Below are 20444 nucleotides of genomic sequence, written 5' to 3'. Positions count from 1 at the left end.
AACCTTGGTTCCCTGAATGGGGATGTTTCAGATGTTGGCTGTACTTTCCAAGTGGTGTTTCTTATTCTCATTCCTAACCACTCTGTGTCTTTTATCGTTATTTTTCTCTCCTCCATGGGGTTTGTGGCTTCACACTTCACTACTGCTAATCCCTTTTCCACAGTTGTCTCAAACGTGACTAACACCGTATGCAGTGCTCACCTGGCTTTGCTGTTTCCGGAAAGCACATGAAACTGTTGCTTTCCATTGCCCTTCCTCACTTCCTCCAGCGTGGCAGAACTTGAATTTGCAAATGCCACCCTTAGTGCACGTGGCACTGGCTGTCTGCCACGCTGCTACATGCATCCCAACCCAAAAACCTGGTGCTGCATAGGAAAAATCCTCTGTTTGATCTGCTTGGAGCCTATGAGGGCTGCAGAAGGGCTTACTCTCTGCAGGAGCCTGTGCAGATTTTGTGGATCACTCTTGGTTACTTACCGTGCCCTTCTTGCTGAGACAAGCTGCTGCTCCACTGCTGCGTGCTGCTGCGCATGCTGCCTGCAAATCACCTAGCCTAAAATCTTTCTTTACCCTTCATTAATTGAAGCTCTTAGCTCTTTCATTGAAGAAAAACTAATTTCCTTAATTTCCTTCAGGAGTTTGGATAGCCAGTAGATGATGGAAGCTGCAGGTAATGGCCACTGTAAATAATCTGCTGGTATCTCCTGGGCTGCTCACAGGCAGCCCCCACAGCAAAACGGTGCACGGCTGCAGCCAAACAGGCTTTTAAACTCTTCCCTTTGGCCTCACAGCTACACTGATGTGAGGGTCATCCACCCCCAGCAGCACTGAAGGGAGGGTAAATTCAGTAGCAGGGACAGAGCTTATTCCAGAAGCACCGTGGAGAGAGCAATAGCTAGTTGCCAGATGCGTTTATTCTTCTGTATAATTTTTAAATACAAGAGTATTTCAGTGCTGGCTGGCTTTGACATTGCAGAACCCAGCAAAGCAAAACCGGACTTGTGTTTCCTGGATGCAAACTTGAAGGTGAGCTGAACCCCAGGAGTGAGGATGCTTGGAGCAGCATCCCTCCCTCCGCAGTATTCCTCCCTGCGCTGCCTGAGTGCGCCAGGGACAGTCCTGCGTCACGGGGTGGCGGGGGGACTGCTGAGTTGTCTTTTCTCCTTAGACTGCTGAGTTGCTGCCTGGAGCTAACTTCTAGTAGCTGGCAGTGATGAATGGAGATGGTGGTGGTGACGAAAGCCAGGGCATTCGCCCAAGAGCTTGCCCATTTAGTAGTGCTGAGCCAAATCCTTCCCATGCCTCTTTCCAGGCAGACGCCGCTATCTCGCAGACCCACTGCACTGAAGGCTCTGAGCGATCCGAAACCAGCGTGAGCAGATACAGATGACAAACAGCGTATGCTGGGATCCAGGGCAATTTAACCCCTCTCAGTGCCTTTCTCTAGCAGGGTCTGCACAGGCAGTCCACCTTCAGTGGTTTGGGGTCTACTGAGAGCCTGGGGCATCATGTGCATGTGTGCACTACTGCAGTGTGGACAGCTTTCCTTGAAAATCGTTGCTATTACTAAGGCGGTGAGGAGGTGTCTACCTATGCTCTGCCGGCTGCTGACTGGCAGGAGACAAGGACAGCTCCCAGCAAACCTGGGCTGCCCGGCTCTCTCCAGCCGCCTGCTATTCCTTCGGTGCACAGCCTCCACCCAGGCAGCCACTTGTTCGTGGTGAGCAAAGCATGATCGCATGAGCAAGGAGGGGTCCTTATGGATGCCAAGCTGAAAGGGAAGCAGAGATGCTTAGAAAGGGTGAGAGGTGGCAGCCTCAGCACCCCTGTGTGAAGCTGGCTGCCTCCTGAGAGCCCTGCACTGGCACCCGACCCATCGCAGCCGCTGCCCGCGCAGATTTTCCTGTGCACTGCAGGCAGCAAGAGCCTGCAGACATACAGGAGCTGGAAATGCTCCCTCAGAGTGGGTGCTGGGGTTTGGGGGAGTGAGGTCAGTGCTAGAAAAGCCGGTGGGGAGAGCATCTTGCCTTCTTACCTGCAGGAAGCTGCTGAGAAACATGAGGGGTCCAAATCTGGGTTAGGAAAGGTATTTGGAGGCAGAGACAGTGTATGAAAAATTAAAAACTTATCCAGCCAAGGACTGAGGGGGAGAGAAAGAGGGAAGGGAGATTGCAGGACCCAAAACTAGAAGCACCTGGCGAAAGCTCTCCACCAGCATTTAAAGACACACAGCAAGCACAGGAGGCAGGAGCTGTAGGTGTATTAGGGAGAGAGATGCAAAGCTTGGGAGGGAGTGGGAAGGAAAGCAGGAGGAGTCCCATGTGGGCAGGGAGGCTGGTACAGTGGCGTCAGCAGGCAGAGAGGTTCCCTGAGCTGGCAGGGGGCAAAGAAACCAAACCTGTCCCTGTTCCTCCCTGCAAAGACACCTGGATGACAACCTGGCACTGATAAACATGGAGAGTGGGCAAACGTGTACATTACTCTAGGTATGGCCTCTAGAGCACCCTGGACAGACCTTGTGTGGTGCAGAAGCTGAGGTCCTTGTCAGGGAGCTCCTGCACCTAGCAGAGCCCAGGGCAGGATTTGGTGTTAGATGCCACTGCCCAGGGCACAGGTGCGAGCTGAAACTCCAAAGGGCAGCCCAGGACAGCTCGCCAGGCAGTGAAATAAATCTCAAACCACAAGCATTTCACACTAGTCAGGAGCGCAAACCTAGTGTGGCATTTTCAGGCATTGCCTTGCTGTGCCCCTGCTTTCCCTGCCCACCCACGGGCCTTTCTGTAGGCACTTGCCTGTGGGGCAGAGGGGTCTCACCAAGCTGATGAAGCCCGGGGCAGCTGTGGTCTCGGCCGGGCAGATGTGGGCACTGTGCCTGCTACCTGCACTGTGTGCGCTGCCCATGCTGCCTGCCAGGTGCCAGCCAGCCAAGGTCAGCAACAAAAGCCGTCCCTATTCACAAAAGCCCATTGTTGACTTATTTTGCCCTCCCCCAAGGCAGGGTGTGCCTAGCGCAGGAGATTACAGCCGCTTCCTTCCTTCGGGCAGCTGGAGAGCAGCCATATAAGCTACTACAAAAGCAGAGACTGCCTGCGTGAAAAGAAGCTGTTTTATCACAAAGTTATACCAAAATGAAAACTGTTGCGTTGTTGGTTTTTTTTCCCAATGGCTGGAAGTAATTGCTGGGACTAACGGAGCTGCTGAACTGATGTCACGATCCACCAACAGCTCCCTTCAGGCTCTAGGTCTGCTCACAGATGACATCAGCCCTTTATTTTCCAGGAAGCTGCCTGGGAATGCAGCGCTGAGTGGTACAGGTCAGGTCAGGCTGGGAGGACAAGCCTCAGCTGTGGGTCTGTCCCTCCCTGCAGACCCTTCCTTCGTGTGCCTCCACTCCATCCTGGAGCCCTGCCAGCCAGGGACCCCACTCCTGCGCCTCTGCATCCCCACATTTCCTCCTTGCAATTTTATGTTTTAATCTGTCCTGGCACTGGCAGTGTCACGGTGCCCTGACGTATCTTTGAAAAATATTCCTGTTTGGTGGCCCTGAAGCCTGTTTTTTGGTTTTTTTTTTTTGGAAAGCAGCAGAGAAATGAGCTTCCTGTCGGTTCTCCATTCGGGGTGCAACAGTCGCAGGGACGAGGGGCTGGCTTTGGGGTGGGAGGCTGCTTCTGGCTCCGTGGCTGTGTGGCCAGACCGGCGCTGGGCTCCCGCTGGCTGTGCTGCACCACAGATGGGCAGGTCTAGGGCAGCTTCCTAAATCGGTGCAAATTGGCAGAAAAAAAATAGCCAGGACAGCTCAGCACTTTGCACACCTCCTCTTTTCGGGCCACTGGGGTTCTCCTGCCCAGTGGGCATCACTGCACCGTGCTCCAGATAAATGCAGTGCAACATCTCCGGCCTGGCGAGCCCTCACAGGGGCCATGGCTGGTGCTGGGCTCCTGGGTGCTGCAGGGGAGCTGCCCCCGTGCTGCCACCAACTGCCTGGGCTTTCCATCCTGTCCCTTCTGCAGCCTGGGCTCCCACAATGACTATGACACCAGGACACCCTGTGCTGGGAAACCTTGGCCATGTCTGGGAGAGCAGGCTGGCTCCTGCGGACTGCTCTCCTGCATCCAGGTGCCGTATCGTTGCATCACCATCTGGAGTCTTATTCACACTTTTTCTTGCAATCCAGCCCTTTGCTCTCTTACTCTCACTCAAGCAAATTTGAGGTGCATGCCCTACTTCATTTTGAACCTCCCCAGTCTGCGGAGTTTCTTCTGTGACGAGTCGTGCAGCAGCAGCACCGCTCCCAAAGTCCAGAGTCCAGAGGCCAGGCTTTTCCTGCACGAGTTAAACTAAAAGAAGCCACACTTAAACCAGCAATATAGAGGGATATTCTCCCACAAGCTGCGTCCCCGGCAGTGGTGCAGCGATGGTGTGAGCGAGCTGAGGGGCTCCACCACCCCCCCCGGCCCCCGCCATTCCCCCACTGTCCCACTGACCGCCAGGCAGACACAGGACAGCACCTTCTGCAAAGCAAAACACCTCCTCCCAGAGCAGGTTTGCACTAATAAACTAAAGTATTAGTGGCACAGACTTGTTCCTTTTTTTCTTTCCACTTTATAATATATATGTTATTGTTTATTTATAGGCAGATCACTTCACTATTTACAGTACATGAGCGTAGAGATTCTACAGTCTTTTTGATGTAAACAAGTAACTCCGCGGCAGGGGAGTCTGGAAAAAGAAGCCAGTTCTGAAGTATTTACACAATTTAAAATAGAACTTTTATACCCACCAGATAGATATAGATAATACATTGAGCGATTTGGTTAAATTATCTATGAAACTATAGAATCTGACAATGTAAAAATACAAGAAAACGTTCTCTCATTTTAGAAGGTAGACAGTTAAATCACACTAGAAATAAATCTCTTTTTTAAAAATAATAACAATAATAATAAAGGAAAGGCATAAGAATCCATGCCATCTTTTAAGGTTAAAGTATATTACATAAATAAGGACACAATGGAACGGAACTGGGGGAAAAAATTAAGTGAAATATAAAAAACCGCAAACAATTAAAAAAAAAAAAACAGACTAAAAACTTGATTCTTAATCACAGAGGGATCAATTCTGCTACTTTTACTTACTCTGCAAGTAGAAAATTACAGAGTTAAGTAGTACTTACTCGGCATGAGGAAGGGAGGCAGAATTGGCCCCTAATAATTATTAACAGTGTCCTTTTACTTAAAAAAAAAAAAGAAAAAGACAGAATTTAGCTTTTTTTTTTTTATAAATAACAAAGCAGATGTGCCCCTTTTTAGGTGAAATTCTTACACCTTTCCCAAGAAATGCATCAATTTAGTCTTTCTCTCTCTTTCTCACATGCATACACACACTCTCTCCCCAGCTCAGCATTTACTGCAGCGTGGCTCTAGGCTCAGCTCGGCCGTGGCCGTGGCCGTGGCCACCGCAGCCAGGCTGCCCCCACCGCCTCTGACCCTGGGGTGGGCGAGGGAAGAGGAATGAACCCAAAGGCTGCATTTGGCTCTATATTGCTTGAGATTGTCAGGGATGGACTACGACGCTTAGAACAAAAAGGGTGTCAGGCCTCAGCTACGAGCAACGATGTAGCTCGGTATTCAGCATACCTCCAAAAAGAAAGGGGAAAAAAAACCAAAACAGAAGGGGGAAAAAAAAAGTGCTGGTCTGCAATTGCAAAGCTCCTTTGCATGGACCAGTGCTGAAATCAGACACGCAAGACTGTAACGTGGTGACTGAGCTGCTGCTTCGTTAAAGATGTGCAGCCCAGCCAGCTGCACTGAGTAGGAATCCAGATGAACCTTTCCTTTGGGGCAGCATCGAACCGAAAACCTGGGATTGTCCTCTGCATTCAGCCCAGACACTCAGAAACATTCGCTCCTTCCCGCGGAGCTCCGGGGACCTGCTGGATTCCAGCCAGAAACCCGGTACCTCTCCCGAACAACGAGCTTTTCTGGGGCAAACGTGTGCAAAAAAAAGCAAAGGGGCATTTTATCATGAAACTCTTCACATTCAGCATTTCTCCGCAGCACCTGCAAGAAACTACTGGGGGACATTCTATAGTCGTATATTTTTAAAAAAATAAATTTCCTCCTTACTTATTGCCAATCATAATATAGCCTTTTGCTCCCAGTTTCTCTTTGAAGTGACGCTCCTCCTTATCCTGCAACCCCAGCCCTACAGGCGGGGGTGGGGAGGCAGCTTCCTGGGGGTGCCGCAGGGGCCAGGGTGCAAGGGTTCCCTTTAAGGGGTGCCCAGCTCCGAGCTGGGGCACCCACTGTGATGGGGAAAATCCCCGCTCCCTGGCCCCAGCAGCTCCTGCAAAGCACTGGGTGTCCCTGTCTGCCCCAGGGGGTCTGGGCACTGCTTTGCTCCTGGCCTGTTTCCCTGTTAGCACCTGAAAACAGTCCCAGACCGCTAAGGGAGTGAGCTCTCACCTGCCCATTGTGCCTGAACCCTCCTTCCTGCCCCTTTGCAGACTGAAGCACTGCGAGCTAAAGACACTTTTATATTAAAAATAATAAAAAAAAAATTCAAGTGGAAACTTATTTTCACCACAAACCCTGCCTGAGGCATTCTAAACGCAGCAGACCTGTGCTTCTTGAGTGGAATATCGTCCACTCTCATCCAGTCCTAAAAGTTGGGGGAAGCCCCTGGGGCAGGCAGCACCCAGCCCTGGGGCAGGCAGCATGTGCCCCCTGCTTTTCCCTGCTGAAGCGATGGGCTGGCGGTGCAGGCAGCAGCAGAGGGCTGCCCCAGCCACAGTTGTGCCTCTATTCCTCGCACACCTCTGAGCACAGTGCATAAGTCCTGGAGAAATTTCTTAGGGGAGGAGGGAAAACAAATCATCCCAATTTAACGGGAAAAAAAACCCACCCCCCAAAAAAACCCAAACAAACCCACCCAACCCCACTTATAGGCTTCAGGCATCACGAAGACCACTTATTGCATCTCTTCCTGCCTTCCAGTGCAGTACTGATCGGCTCTGGCAGGATGAGCCCTCTTCTTCCCGAGCACCGGCCTCGGTATCCAGAAGCCAGGCACGGGCAGGGGCTGCGGGCTGACATGGGGCGCCCAGCCGCAGGAAAACAATGCGCAATTTTATATCTGGGTACACCAAAACCAATGCTCGGGAAGCGACTGAGTGATCCCCCGCCCAGCTCTGCACTAACCCTTCCCCTCCACCACACTTGATGCATCCCCAGCGGGGCCCAGCCGTGGCAGCTCGGTGCCCTCAACTGAGCGGGAGATGGAAGAATTCCACTTACTTTGCTTTTTTCTTTTTTTTTTTTGGTTTTTTGGATTGATCGTTTTCTGAAAAACATCAGCACAGCACAGGACAGTACTACCCACCCTAAATGTGTCGCTATATACATTCTACATAAGCTCTATAGCAATCACATGTAAACATCATCGTTGTGAGGAAATACTAGGACAGAAAAGGCAAAGCTACAATGAGGCAATTGCCAATAGCAGATGCTCAGTCTCGGTCAGAGCTGCTCATGTAGGTGGGATGAGGAGTGAGGGGAGCTCGTGGCAGGAGATGCTGAACCTTGCTGCTGAGACTGACATGGCACAAGGACTGTTCCCTGATGGCGATTGTCACCGGCCGCAGGCCAGGGACCTGCAGTTCAAACCCCGCAGTGGCCCGCGGGCCCTTGCGCTGCCGGGCTGGTTGTCGTCAGAACCACGGCTTCCCCGAACGTGGGGAGAAACAGCCGGGTAACTGTGCTGGTATCGGCGCTGCCGGCATTCCTGCTCCTGCCAGAGACCAGCTGCACGCCCGGCCCCGGAGCCGAGGGCCACCTCGGCAGGGCTCAGGCTCTCGGCATCGCATCTCGAGCGATTTCGGAGGCTTTGGTCATACTCCCTGCAAGACAAAATCGCATCCACACCAGGGAAACGAGAATAAAACCCCTAAGTCATGTAGAGGGGAGACCCTGGGAGACTCTAATCTATCTATTGGCAGAGTTAAGGCTATAATATTCTATCTACATAGGATGGCTGAATCCCTAGTGGTCTCTGGGTCTGAAAAAGAAAGGGAGACAATGGCGATGGCTTGGGGAGCAGCGAGATTCCCTCTCCCTCGGTAAAACGGTGCTTCTAGCCAGCTCGCAGTGGGATTTGCTCCAGCCAATGGTGGGCTCTCGCCCACTCCAACCTCGCCTGGAGATGGAGGGCAAGTTTGCAAGCAAATTTCGGAGGGGTGCTGCCCCGAGGGTGCCCAGCCAGAGGCAGAGCGGGCGAGCGTGCCACAGGGCACCGGTGGGCATGGGGGACGGATCCTGGGTACCAACTGGGTGCTGGGGAAGTGTATGGCTTATCAGGTACGGGGCAGAGTGCGGGCAGGGTGTTGGGGGGGCAGACGTTCGGCGTGGCTGCCGTGCCCCCTCCTGCTGCCCTTCTCGGGATTTTGGGCTGGCTGCTGGGCAGGGATTACAGACAGGTCTTCTCTCCCCACTTGCTTTGCAGGGGGAGGAAGTGAGTGGGGAGCAAACTGCTCAGCCCAGCCAATCTCCCAGCCACCCAAGGAGCCAGAGAGAAGCCAGTTCCCTCGCACGGACCTGGAGGCCCTCATCCTCCAGGTTGTGCTGGTAGGATCCACCGGATGAAGCCTGGCCAGCTCCAACCCTCCAGCCCCTCTCTCCTGGCTCCAAAGGCAGCAGAGGGCTGGAGCAGCACTGGCTGGCAGGCGTTGGTCCCGCAGCCCCCCGGGTAGTGCGTTTTCGGTGACACATCTACCACCTCTCTCCTTCACACCTGCAGAGCTGCCTGGCCCCATGGCAAGTGTGGCACGGGGCTGGCGTGCCCCACCGCCCGCCGGCTCCAGCATGCACCAGGACCGAGCTCAGCATCCAGGTGCTGTGACCCAGCCGGGCTGGGGGCTGGGGGGCTCGGGCCACACGAGTGAGAAGAATGGCTTTACCAAAGTGGGCAACCCTGACGCGACTGCCAAGCACCCTGGATGGCTGGCGGGGAAGGCGGGTGCCTCCGCGGCCGACGGGTGAATGCCGGCTCCGTGGCTCTGCTCTGACCCCCCATTTGCTGAGTGGCAAGTGCCTCATTACAGTGCATAGTTAAAAATCAAGGAAGCGATACAATAAATCTGAATTACAGTACATCTGAGCCATAAATACATTTTTTAAGTATATACTTTTTTTTTCTCTTCTTCTTCTATTAAAAATTAGTTTATAATCCTGATTCTATTCACAATTAACAATTTCATCATCACACACTACGGACAAAAAAATGTTATGATGAACACAGCTGCAACTCCACGGTGGGAGCACGGGGAGGGCGGGAGCGGGGAGGGGGGGCTGGGGGTGTTCCTAGGCTCACCCTAAAACAACCAGTCAGAAGCGGGAGGACTAACGTGTGGCAGTGAGACATCAACACCATGGGGACTCACAGACAGAAGCAGCTTTGTTCAATGTAAACATCGATCGGAAGGGACAGCAGTCTCTCTCTCGTGCGTGCGTGCTCTCGCTCTCTCTCGCTCTCTCTCGCTTTCCATAGACTGAATAATTTCTTTGAAAACGTAAACATATTGGAAGTGCCTTGACTGAGGTATTGAGGTATTCCTCCAAGGTTAAGGCTGTTACCGATGCAGGCTTAGCTGGGCCTCCTGCAGCAAGCTGTCGAAATCCATGGTCTCGTACTTGCTTTTCACCAGAGCTGGGGAGGACTCCTCTGCGCTGCAATCTGGGAATGGCAGGAACACGAGGCAGCAGGTCAGGGCACGGGGCACAAGTGTGCTCGCTGCCTGGCGGGAAGGGAAACTGAGGCACGGCAGGGCACTGCTCGCTCCCCCGCTACCAGCATGCTGCATCCCGGCACTGCAAAGCCAGCCCGGATGAGGCAGCGATGGCAAAAGGGAATGGGACGGTGCTGTGTCCCCCCTGTTGAAGAGGAACTGTTGGGCAGGGGGGCTGGAGTGGTGCCCAGCCTGGTCAGTCACACACCACAGACCCATTTCCAGGTGTGCAAAAATCTGCCGGATACAGGTGAATTCTGAGGCACTGACACGGGGCTGTCCCCACGGGAGCTATGCCGGTCGCGGGGAGGGGGGTTCCTGCCTGCTGTGCTCCCAGCCCCCCGTCAGAAGCTGAACACACAGTGCCACGCAAAGCCAGCGAAATTCAGCAAACGCCAGAAACAAGGCTGCCTAATTTACCAGCGGCTTAACCCTTTTGGGTGTATATTTTTGAATGAGCCATGAATGACACAGCTGCGTTTCACCTCTGCCTGTGGGCTCCCCATCTCATCCTGTACCAGGGGGAGCAGGATGATACCGTCTGTTCAGTAAAGGGTGACTGCTGACCTTGCAAAAATCTGCAGGTGAGGAGCACTAGGGGGGGTTCTCCTGCACAGGGGGGCAGCTCTGACCCCCTCCCCACAGCACTGCACAGCCGCATGCCAACACCTTCATCATGGGGTGCTATCTGTTTCTCATCTTCTATGTTCCCAAAATGAGAGATCATGGGATTTATTAGACAAACATCAGGCGTTTGCGCCCACAACCAAAGTCAGAGGGATTGCTGCTCTGAGCAGATGAAATATTACAAGGTGCTAAAAGATTGGCAGTACTTGTGTCAGACTGGGTGCCTAGAGATGTTATGACTTAGGGCTTTATTTTCTGGGCCTCAGTCTCTCATGCATGAAGTGGGACACTAGAACCACTTCACCGCCCGCAGACAGTACAGGGATAAAAGTGTGGCATTCATGAAACACCTGAAGATCACAGCAAGGAGGGCTGAGCGAAACCTGGATCACATTTCTCTTGCAGGGCTAGCACAGGGTTTCACTCCTGTCCCTCAGCTCAGCTGCAGCTCTACCACTCGTGGAGGGAGGGGGTCCAGCGAGAGCTTGGCTAACGCGGTTGCCAAGCGAGGCAGGAGGTCTTGCAGAAGCCCATACAGCACAGAAAGAGTTAATGCCACTGCAGCACATTTCAGGGCCATCATTTTGGCTCAAAACTGCATGTGCAGTGTGGTGAATCTGCCCTGCAGAGCAGCAAACCACCCAGATCACTCCTTGGGCTAATGAGATGTCGCTGACTGCTTTCTCTAACAACTGGGAAGGGAATTCTCTGCTGGAAAGCATCCAGCGCTGTGCAGAAATGCAGCAGATACAGGATGGGCTGTGGTCAGCTGAGACCCAGAAGCCACGGGGTGTGATGCTACATTTTGCAGCCAATGCTCTCTGAGTCCTCAGGCCAGTTGTTTTTCTTCTCTCCCCTTGGCTTCCCAAGCCATCCGACTGAGCTAAGAGCAGCTAAGTGAGCCACAGGAGAGCCAGTGGGCTTTCCCTGTGGGCTCTAAAGAGGTTTAGGATCCTTGCGTGACAAGGGCTCAGCAGTGCAACGTGCCGTTACGGCTCTGTGCTGATAAGCAGGACGCTTCGGAAAAAAGCAGCTCCTGCTTTCTTACCCAAATCAGCGTATCTGGTCCAGAAGAAGTGCCCGAGGCCACCGGAGCTGAGCTGGAACGAAGGCTCGTTCCTCTTCCTTAGCGAGGTGCCGTTCTTCAGCGATAAGGCGGCATGCTCTGAATACCGGTAGGTGATGAAGCCGTATTTATCCCCCCTGAGCAACCAGAGAAAGAATTCAAGATGTGATGGGCCCTGCAGCCCCTCTGATGTGGCTCTGCCTGGCACTGCACCCCTGTCCCTCCGTCCTGTCATCTGTCCATTCCACCAGCCCTCTATCCTGCTGTCCCTCCATCCTGCCAGCCCTCCCCATGCCCCTGGACCTGGGGACACACTGCACCTCCTTGTCCAAAGTGCTGAGATCACGGGCTGGGATGACTGAGGGGGTTGGCGTGGCACACAGCACTGCACCCCACCTCCACAACTGCGCACACATGCAGCCGGACGCAGGGTGACCCTGCACCATGTGGCAGTGCTGACACTGCCTGAGGAGAGGGGTTGCAAATCACCACTGGAGCCCCAGACCGCAGCTCGCTTGGCACCCACCTGTTAGTCCTGGACAGGACTTGACACTCCACAATTTCACCAAACACTTCGAAGCGTTTCTTCAGTTCGCTGGAGCTCATGCTGCTGGAGAGGTTTCCGATATACACCACCCGGCCTTCCCCCTGCCAAAGCAAGGGAAAGGTTTCAGGCTCCAGGACTTGTATCTCTGCAGTGCCAACGGGTGCTGGAAACATGGGGCCATGGAGGAGCCCCTGCAAGCCAGCACTGGGAATCAGGCTGCAGCGAGGCAATACCACTGTGGGCACAGCCTGACACATCCAGGGTCTGGCTGTCCCCACTCCAGCCAGCTCACGGTGTCAGCCCCAGGACACCACTGCTGCAGGGGACAGCCATATCCAGGCTGAAGTGCCACCGTCCCCTTCTTCTCTTTTAAATTCCTCCTGCATTCCTGCTCCTTTTCCAGCTTTGCCTGGTGGAGATGCCAGGAAATATTCCCAAGAATTGCTAGGGGCAAAATTCAGTTGTGTTGCAGGAAAAAGTGCCAGACGGGCATGTGCGATCGTGTAAGCATGTGTGTGTGTGTACACAACAGCACAATGCCCACTCCCCACCCAGTTCCCATCTGTGGGCGCACACAGGTTCCCGGTGCACGAGGCTGCCTCTGCAGCAGGACTGCATCTAACAGTTGAGCAGCTTCTGGGATTCCCCAGCTCACACCACTAATTGCCAATGCCAACTGCGCTGAAGCACCGGCGTAGGATGCTCTGGGCGTTTCTGTGCCAAGGACTCGGTGTATTGCCAATTGCCGGTGGCTTCCGCTTCGCGTCGGGTTTTTCTCTCCCTCCTCCACCCCCATGTCCTTGTTTAACACTGGCCTTGCACCAAGGGATGCTGAAGCCAGGGCTAATGGGCTCCATCGCTGCTTTTCTGGAGCAGGAGATGAACTGAGGGCTGGGGTTGCTTTGTCCCAGCGTGGGGTCCCCGCTCACTTACGATGGCCTTTTCCCGTCTCTTCTCCAGCTGGCCCCGGTGCCCGCTCCTGCCCTGACACTGCTCGCTGCTCTCACACCTGGGAAGTGAGGGAGAGGAGGTCAGCTGGGGGGGATCCAGCAGGGAAAGCTTCAGCCATCAAAGAGAAGCTGAGGCGCGTGGTGTTTGCAGCACGCCAGAGCACCGAGAGCCAAGGAGAGATGGGGGTCTGGAAACAGTGGCAAGGACACTGGGAAGTCCTTTCTGATAGATGCCGGAGGGGGCTCCCAGCTGGCGCTCGCCCCTTCCCAGGCACAACTCTGGCCCCTGCCCATGCCCATCACTCCCAGTGCCATGGAAACCCCTGGATGCTTTGCCCAGGTGCTGCTTTCTCTGGCCATGGCTGATGTTCGCAGCAGCTGCTGGTGTAGTACCAATTATTTCAATAGTTTGTCTTTCATTAATTAGCATCTTTATTACTTGGGCCAGCAGCGCAGAGAGAGCCAGGGCTGCCACGCACTGGGGCAAAAACTCAGGGGGCAAGAGCAGCCCCAAGTGCCCCTCCCGCGAGCCCCCTGTACCTGAAGGTGCGTCTGCTCGCGGGCGATCGGGACCGGCAGCACGAAGACCCCGAGCTGGACCTGCTCCGGGAACAGTAATGCAAACTGGTCCTGGAAAGGGGGTTTCTCCGCAGGCACAGCTTGGTGTTGCTGTGCTCCTCCTCTTCCTCCTCCTCCTCCTCCTCTTCCTCCTCCTCCTCCTCCTCCACGGGGGAGCCGCTCTCGCTGCAGCTGTCTTCAAAGACGGTGTCATACTCAGGGGTCTTGCAGAAGACCATGTCCTCGTCATCAAGAGCACTGTCCAGAAAGCCAAAGTGCTTCGTTAAGCTGGCTCTGATCTCCTGGTCTCTCAGCAGCTTGACATCATCCTTCCACAGCATCTGGCTGCCTGCCTCCTTGCTGCCAAGGTCTAGCCCTTGGTAGTGGGCGGCCGGGACCCTCCTCTTGTGCTCCGTCTCCACCTGGCCTGGGGGCTCCCACGACTTGAGCACCTTCCTCTGCAGGGCAGCCTCGGGCTTCAGCACCTGGCAGTAGTCATGGTCCCCGAAGGAACGGGAGAAGGGCCGCTTGAGCACGACCTGCTGCTCGGGGAGCACGGGGCGCCCGGCGGCTCGGCTCAGGTGGGCAAAGAGCTCTGTCCTCTCGGGGTGCTTCTTGGGAGCTTTCCGGGAGGCTGCCACGTCCCCTGTGCCCCCAGGGCTGGCGGCCGTCCCGTCCTCCTTCCCTGGCTCCTGGGAGATGTCTGGCTTGTACAGGTCCTCCTCGGCGGGCTTGTATGGCGGAGTGGTGGGTGGCGTGAGACCTGAACCCCCCCCCGAACAAAGGGCAGGAGTCAGCTCTGCCCCCGCCGTCCTGCCCCATCCCGCCCTGATGCCTGGGCTGCACCGGGCGTTGCGAGAGAGGAGCGGGGCTGCTCGGCCCCCGTAGCCTCATCCATCCAGCTGCACTTGGGGAAAAATGGATGCCTGATCCCAGAAGGGACCAGCAGACCCTCCCTTCCCTCCTGGCTCATGCAGGAGCCTCCTGAACTGCCACCCCCCTATCCCAAATGTGTCCCCACAGCACTGGCATCTCTGAAGGATGCAGCTCACAAGCTGCTGGCAGTGCTTGGATGCAGAGGCGAGGCAGCACACGGGAAGTCCCCGGCATTTGCGGAGCAAAGGGGGGCTCCCAGGTCAGCGGGATGAATGTGCCTGCTCGGCTGGAACCAGAAACTCCAGGATGAATTTAAGGCAAATTTTCCCCCTCCCAGGGAGGATTTATGCAAAACTGAAAAATTAAAAGCCTGTCCTACCTGCTGTCCCACACAGCTCCACAGTCAGCATCGGCTCAAAGTTTCTCTTCCCAAAGGTGGAGTCACTGGAGAAGAGCCGAAAATAAGGAGAGAGAAGGTGTTTAGGTGAACCACAGCCCGCCAAAACCAAACAGAAGCTGAGAAAACGCTGCCTACAAGCAAACCCTCCCACCACGGCTACTGCCTGGCCGAGTGATCCCACAGAGGGGTGTGAGGAGCAGTGGGGTGAGCAGCGTGCCCTCCCTGCCCCAGCCAGAGCTCCGTGGCACATTGCCCCTGGCACACAGAAATGCCCTGCCCTCGGCGCGGGGTTCTCCCAGCTCCTTGCACCCGAGCGATGGCTGCGGCATCCCGCAGCCCCAGGCCCAGCAGCACGGCTCCGTCTGCTCTGCGAAAGCAGCTTTGCTTGCTTGTTGCAGGTGCATGCCCAGTCAGACAAACCGGGGTGGCTTTCCAGCCCCAGCGCCATTCGTTCATCCCCGCGCACACTTACGTTTGTGCCAAGGACAGCGTGAGACACCGGGGTGTTTCTGAAAGGCAGGGAGAGAAGCAGGGTTACCAGCGGAGCTGCGCCCCCTCCAGCGCCCGCGGTGCTCACGGCCGGAGACGGTCCCCTCTGCCCACCCCGGGCCCCTGGGCTTTGCCTGCCTGCGAGGCGGCAGCGTCTGCGGGAGGGCGAACGCTGCCAGGGCCGAGCCATTCGCGCTCACAAAGTGTCTGCAGACAGCTGCGATTTTGGGGCACCGGTGCAGCTGAACTCCAGTGCCCAGGCACAGGGCGAGCCCGCGGGAAGAGGGACCCACAGGGACGGGGCAGCCTTGTCCCTGGTGGGTTACTGCCACCCTGACTCCTTCATCTCGTTATAAGGAGGGGAAACCAAGGCAGAAGCCCCCCCCGGATTGAAACAAAACCCCCAAACCAGAACCAGCCACAGCTCCCCACGCATGGGACCCCACCGCCAGCTGGCATATGGGTCAGGGCTCAGCTGTGCTTGGGGCTGCTCACAGCTTCGCTGCCAGCTGAGTGCCAGGCGTCTGGCCAGTAGCACTCGCCTGCGGCAGAGATGGCACAGGCAGCATGGGCACACTGGGGAGGGGCGGGCACAGTGACAGCCCCCAGCCCCCCTCACCTGCTTGCTCCAGGAGGGCACAGCGCCGGCTCTCTGTCCCGTCGCCCACCTCACCGTCCCCAGGGGAGCCCAGGGAGAGGGGCTGGGGCTCCGCTGATGGTACCATGCTCCCGTTGTCGCCCTCATCCGTGCCCCCCACCTCCACTTCAGCCGCGGGCTCTTCAGCAGAGAAGCCCTCCAGTGCTGGGCATGGTGCAGGCTCTCTGCAGGCCAGGGTGTCCTGGGGACCATGGCCATCCCCTGCCTCCTGGGGGGTGGAGGGCTCAGGGGGCGGCTCGTCAAGGAAGGAGAGCCAGTGGCCAAGCTCAGGGTTGAGTCTCTTGGAGCGGCGGACGGCATAAATGGTGCTCTCCTGCTTGCGGGCCACTTTCCCCACGGCTGGGCCCAGGGCACCCACACGCCTCCCAGCATCGTCCTCGAGGCCACCCGGCTCCCGCGGTGCCTCTGCCTCGGCTGCGGGGCTCTGCCGTGGCTCACCCTTCTCCGGTGCCATTTTGGCTCTGGATGTACAAGTCCCAACGGCATCCTCCTCATCCTGGGCCGGTGGCACAGGGGAGCGGGAGCCGGGCGGCCGGGCGAGGGCAGCGTACACAGGCTTGCCCAGGCGGTATGGCTTGCTCACGTCACACAGCAGGTCCCGCGCTAGCAGCTCCTTCAGGATGGAGAAGGACGCTCTGGGCTTCTTGCAACCCCCGGCCGCCTGCCAGACACAGCCCGGCCGGCTCTGGGCGCTGCCGGGGAAGCCTGGCTGCGCGGGGCAGTCCGGTTTGGCCTTCTTGAAGGGGCTGCTGCACAGCTGGGGCTTGGCGTCAGCGGCATCATGGGCGGGCAGCTTCCGCGGCGGCAGGCAGTAGGTGTGCATGTAGCGGATGAGCTCCACCACCGAGTGCATCTCCCCCTCGCAGGAGAACTGGCTGCCGGAGCCATCCTCTGATGAGGAGCGGGGGGTCATCGAGTCGCCGGAGCTCAGCGAGTCCTCGCTGGAGTCACTGTCGTCCTCGTGATGGGCGCAGCCACTTGGGGACGGGTGGTGGCGGCTGCTGGGGCACTCCTCAGGCACCTGGGGGGCTTTGGTCTGGGGGCAGGGGGTGGTGGAGGTGAGGTGCCGGTGCAGCTCAGTGCAGCTGCGGCTCTGCGCTTGTGGGACACTCACTCTCCTGTCCCGGGGACCCTCCACCTTCGGAGAGGAGAGAGGAGAACGTCAGTCCTGAGCCTCACAGCCACCACCTGACACACATACCAGGCATGGGGGGAGAAGCCCCCGGGGCTGACAGAGCCACCCCATATCCTGGAACCCCGCGGTTCCGGCCCACCAGCATCCCGACCTGCCTGGCGGTCAGACCCATGCCCAAGGGGGTTTCCATCAGGCATACGGGGCCAGCAGCCCAGCCGCCCGGGCACTGTCCCTCCAGCAGCTGGCACGAAATGATGCTCCTTCTCCCCAGGAGGACTTTGCTGCTCTGCCCAGGCAATCTAATTTGCCAGGGCCTAATGCACCACACAATTACCATTAGCCAAGTAGAAAAATCTTTGATGGCAACTTCTGCTGGGTTTCAGGAGATTAGCTTAAGCGACGGGGTGGGCTCTGCAGCGTGGCACGCAGCTCTCCCTGGCCGATGGCTGCTGGCCTGGGCTGTGAGTCAGTGGGGAGGGGGGCGAGGGGGCAGCCAGGGAGAACGCGGGGCTTTCACAAACCAGTGCTCAGGGAAGCTGGGAGAGGCCTGACCCCGCTGGGTCCAAATGACATTGAGACGTTTCTCAGCCCAGCGCAAAGCCCAAAGGTTTTGCTGAGCCCAGACCACAGCCCCCGCGCAGACGGGGATGGGAACACCACGTGCTGCTTTGCCGGTGGTGACGGTCCCTGACTGTCCTCAGCCCCTGCCTGTCCTCAGCCCCTGGCCCAGCTACGAGGCTGCCCATGCTCCCCGACACCACCCTTGGGTCACCTCCTTTAGGACAGTTCTCAAGAGGTGGGTGCTGGACGGGCTCAAGCTCTGCCCACCCAGGAAGTACCTTTGTGCAGGGCCGTGTGGGTCGGGACTTAGGGGTCCCCAGGCGGCGGGTGCTCCCATCCCGCTGAGCCTCACAGCTTGGAGGCACGTGCGATGGAGAGAGGAGCAACTTCTTCAGCTGCAAAGAGAAGTGGCAAGAAAAGGAGTCGGCATCACAGCGAGGGCAAGAGAAAGTGCCGTCAGGGCCACAGCCCCTTGGCTCGTGCCCACGCTGGGCACCTCCATTGCTGAGCATCCCACCCAAAAATGAGGGAGGAAAATAAAAAGGCAGGGAGGTGTTTCCCACCTCCCTGTGGCTACAGGGGCAGGCGCCCAGCCACACGCAGCCCTGAGGGAGTCGGGGCTGTCTCCACAGCATTCACCCATGTCCCCAGGGACCCCCAAACAGGTTGAGGAGATGGGGACATGAGAGAATTACTTCCCAGGGGCACCTCCGCTCCCGTCAGACCCCCCAGGAGCTGTCGTAGCATCCAAACTTCTCACTCCATCAATTCTGCCCTTAGGCGACAGAGACTTTACTTTGGCACGAGTGACGGGTTTGGACAGCTCACTTGGGTCCCCGTGCAAGGCTCATTTAGCCGAAACATCCAGAGACTCATTAATGAGCTTCCAAGGCGTTTTGCAGATGTGAGCCCCCGTGGGACACGTTGAGAGCTTCCCCAACGTGCTCCGTCAAGCCCATGGGCAGCGGGAGTGGGGTTTTCCCTGGGTCACCCGCCGTGCCACCACTTCTGATGGCAAGGTCAGCGGAGTGTTTTTCTTCTACTCAAACCCATTTTTGGTTAGGGTGAAAAAAGAACAAACCCCACACCCAGCAACAACATTTCATATTCCACCCATGTTGCGCTAACAACCAAAGGTGACAACAGCTCAACAGCAAAACAACTGCGTAGGCGCTGGGGGACTGCACAGAGGAGACATATCTGGGGCTCTCGCACCGGCCGGTGGGCACGGAGCCCCAGGGCGGGCGCGGGGGGTTTTAAGGGGTGATAGAAATCGGAGATGCCCGGGTCAGGGTCTGCCAGGAAACGTCAGCCGGGGCACCCACAGCTTTAGGCGCACAGCTCCTGTTGGTCGAAGCAACCAGCACCTTTTCCCCCCCACCCCTGCAACGTATACATCCTATATATACACATACATATAGTGTGTGATATATACCCCCCGTGAAGGGCGGGGACGGTGGAAATGCACGCTCTCACCACTGGATGTCACTCCTCCCCGCCACAGCTCCAGCTTTTGGGGAGGCCCCGGGGCCAGGCTGGAGGTCCCGGGCGGGGGGACCGTGAGCCCCGGGAGGGAGTGGTGCCCCTGTGGTGCCCCTGTCCCATGGACCTCCCGGGGGCGGCGGCGGTTTGCAGCAAATGCTGCCAGTTAGTGCGGGCCCCGAGGTGGTGCAGGGCTGGAGCTCCGATATTGCAGGGAACCGAGAGGGATGCTCCAGGCACCAAATCTGTAGGGACTGGAGGCCACACAGCCCCTGAGGGGGTCGTGGTGGAAGGCATGGGGGGGGTAAAACCCTCCCGCTGAATGCTTGAGGGCAACACTCTGGCCGAGCCCCCTCGGTCCCTCCTGCGAGAGCAGCGGGGAGCTCAGCCCGAGGCAGAGCCGGGTGGGAACAGCCACCATTGCTCATGGGCACGGGGCTGGGACGCGCTAGGGAGTACCCCGGGCAGCCCCACATCCGCACGTCCCATTAAAAGCAGGTGTGGGTCTTGCCAAAGCAGCCACCGCCCCTTTGACACCCGCTCCCACCCCCTTCATAGATATTTGTATACACACAGCTTGTTCCCGTGAGAATGGTGATGGAGGTGACAGCAATGATGCAGAACATGTATACGTATACAATACAAGTATATGCTTTGGTATTGACGGTTAAAGAGAGTTTTAAGCCTAGAATGAAAAAATTCAGACCTTTGCTTCCTATCATACCCATGCAGCCGGCTTATCAGGGGCTCATCCAAATCCACCTTAAACAGTAGGAAGTGGGTTCTTACTAGAGACAGCTCATCAAACTCGGGGGCCGCGGGCGGCCCCCCCGTGACCGGGGCGGTGGGTTTGGGGGAGGGGGCAGGCGAGGTGTAGGCATGGTTGAGCGTGTCCCCCTCTTCCATAGTTTGGAAGGCAGCCAGGCCCACGTCATCTCCCTGTATACCATCCAATGTCTCGGTGAGGGCTGCCAGCAGCGCTTCGTTCTCGCTGTCTATTATCTGTAAGGAGCAGGCAGAGGAGAGAGGGGGAGTTAGGCTGGGCAAAGAGACTGGGGGGGCTGGCAGTGCCACACCAGCACCCACACTTCCCAGTGACCCTGCAGGGGACCTGGAAGAGCTTTTCTCCAGCAGAGCACTAGGATAGGATCAGGAGGAGAGACATCCAACTGGAAAAGGGGCATCAGTCTGTCCCCCCACACCCCCAGTGGGAAAATAATGAATCCGAGCATCTCCTCTCCCCATAGTTGCCTCCACCCCACCACGAGCAGCAGATAAAGGATCTATGATTAAAAGGCTCCTTGCCCAAATCCT

At 56.8% G+C, this 20444-nt stretch overlaps 1 protein-coding gene across 1 annotated transcript in view; it reads right to left on the bottom strand.

The window, feature by feature from the left end:
• Positions 1-9625: 9625 nt before the first annotated feature.
• PPARGC1B (PPARG coactivator 1 beta) overlaps positions 9626-20444 on the bottom strand; it is a 47363-nt gene continuing 36544 nt past the window's right edge. Inside the window, exons 3-12 of the mRNA XM_086621600.1 lie at positions 19920-20132; positions 17927-18043; positions 15914-17090; positions 15278-15314; positions 14785-14849; positions 13512-14292; positions 12955-13030; positions 12001-12122; positions 11457-11611; positions 9626-9729 (exon numbers count right to left, since the gene is read on the bottom strand). Coding sequence (XP_086477726.1) covers positions 9626-9729; positions 11457-11611; positions 12001-12122; positions 12955-13030; positions 13512-14292; positions 14785-14849; positions 15278-15314; positions 15914-17090; positions 17927-18043; positions 19920-20132 — 2847 coding nt within the window. The remainder of the gene's footprint in view (positions 9730-11456; positions 11612-12000; positions 12123-12954; positions 13031-13511; positions 14293-14784; positions 14850-15277; positions 15315-15913; positions 17091-17926; positions 18044-19919; positions 20133-20444) is intronic.

The sequence above is a fragment of the Tauraco erythrolophus genome, chromosome 16 (genome assembly GCF_009769465.1).
Source record: "Tauraco erythrolophus isolate bTauEry1 chromosome 16, bTauEry1.pri, whole genome shotgun sequence".
Lineage (NCBI taxonomy): Eukaryota > Metazoa > Chordata > Aves > Musophagiformes > Musophagidae > Tauraco > Tauraco erythrolophus.
The sequence above is the reverse complement of the archived record's forward strand: the minus strand, read 5'-3'. Positions and strand labels throughout refer to the sequence as shown.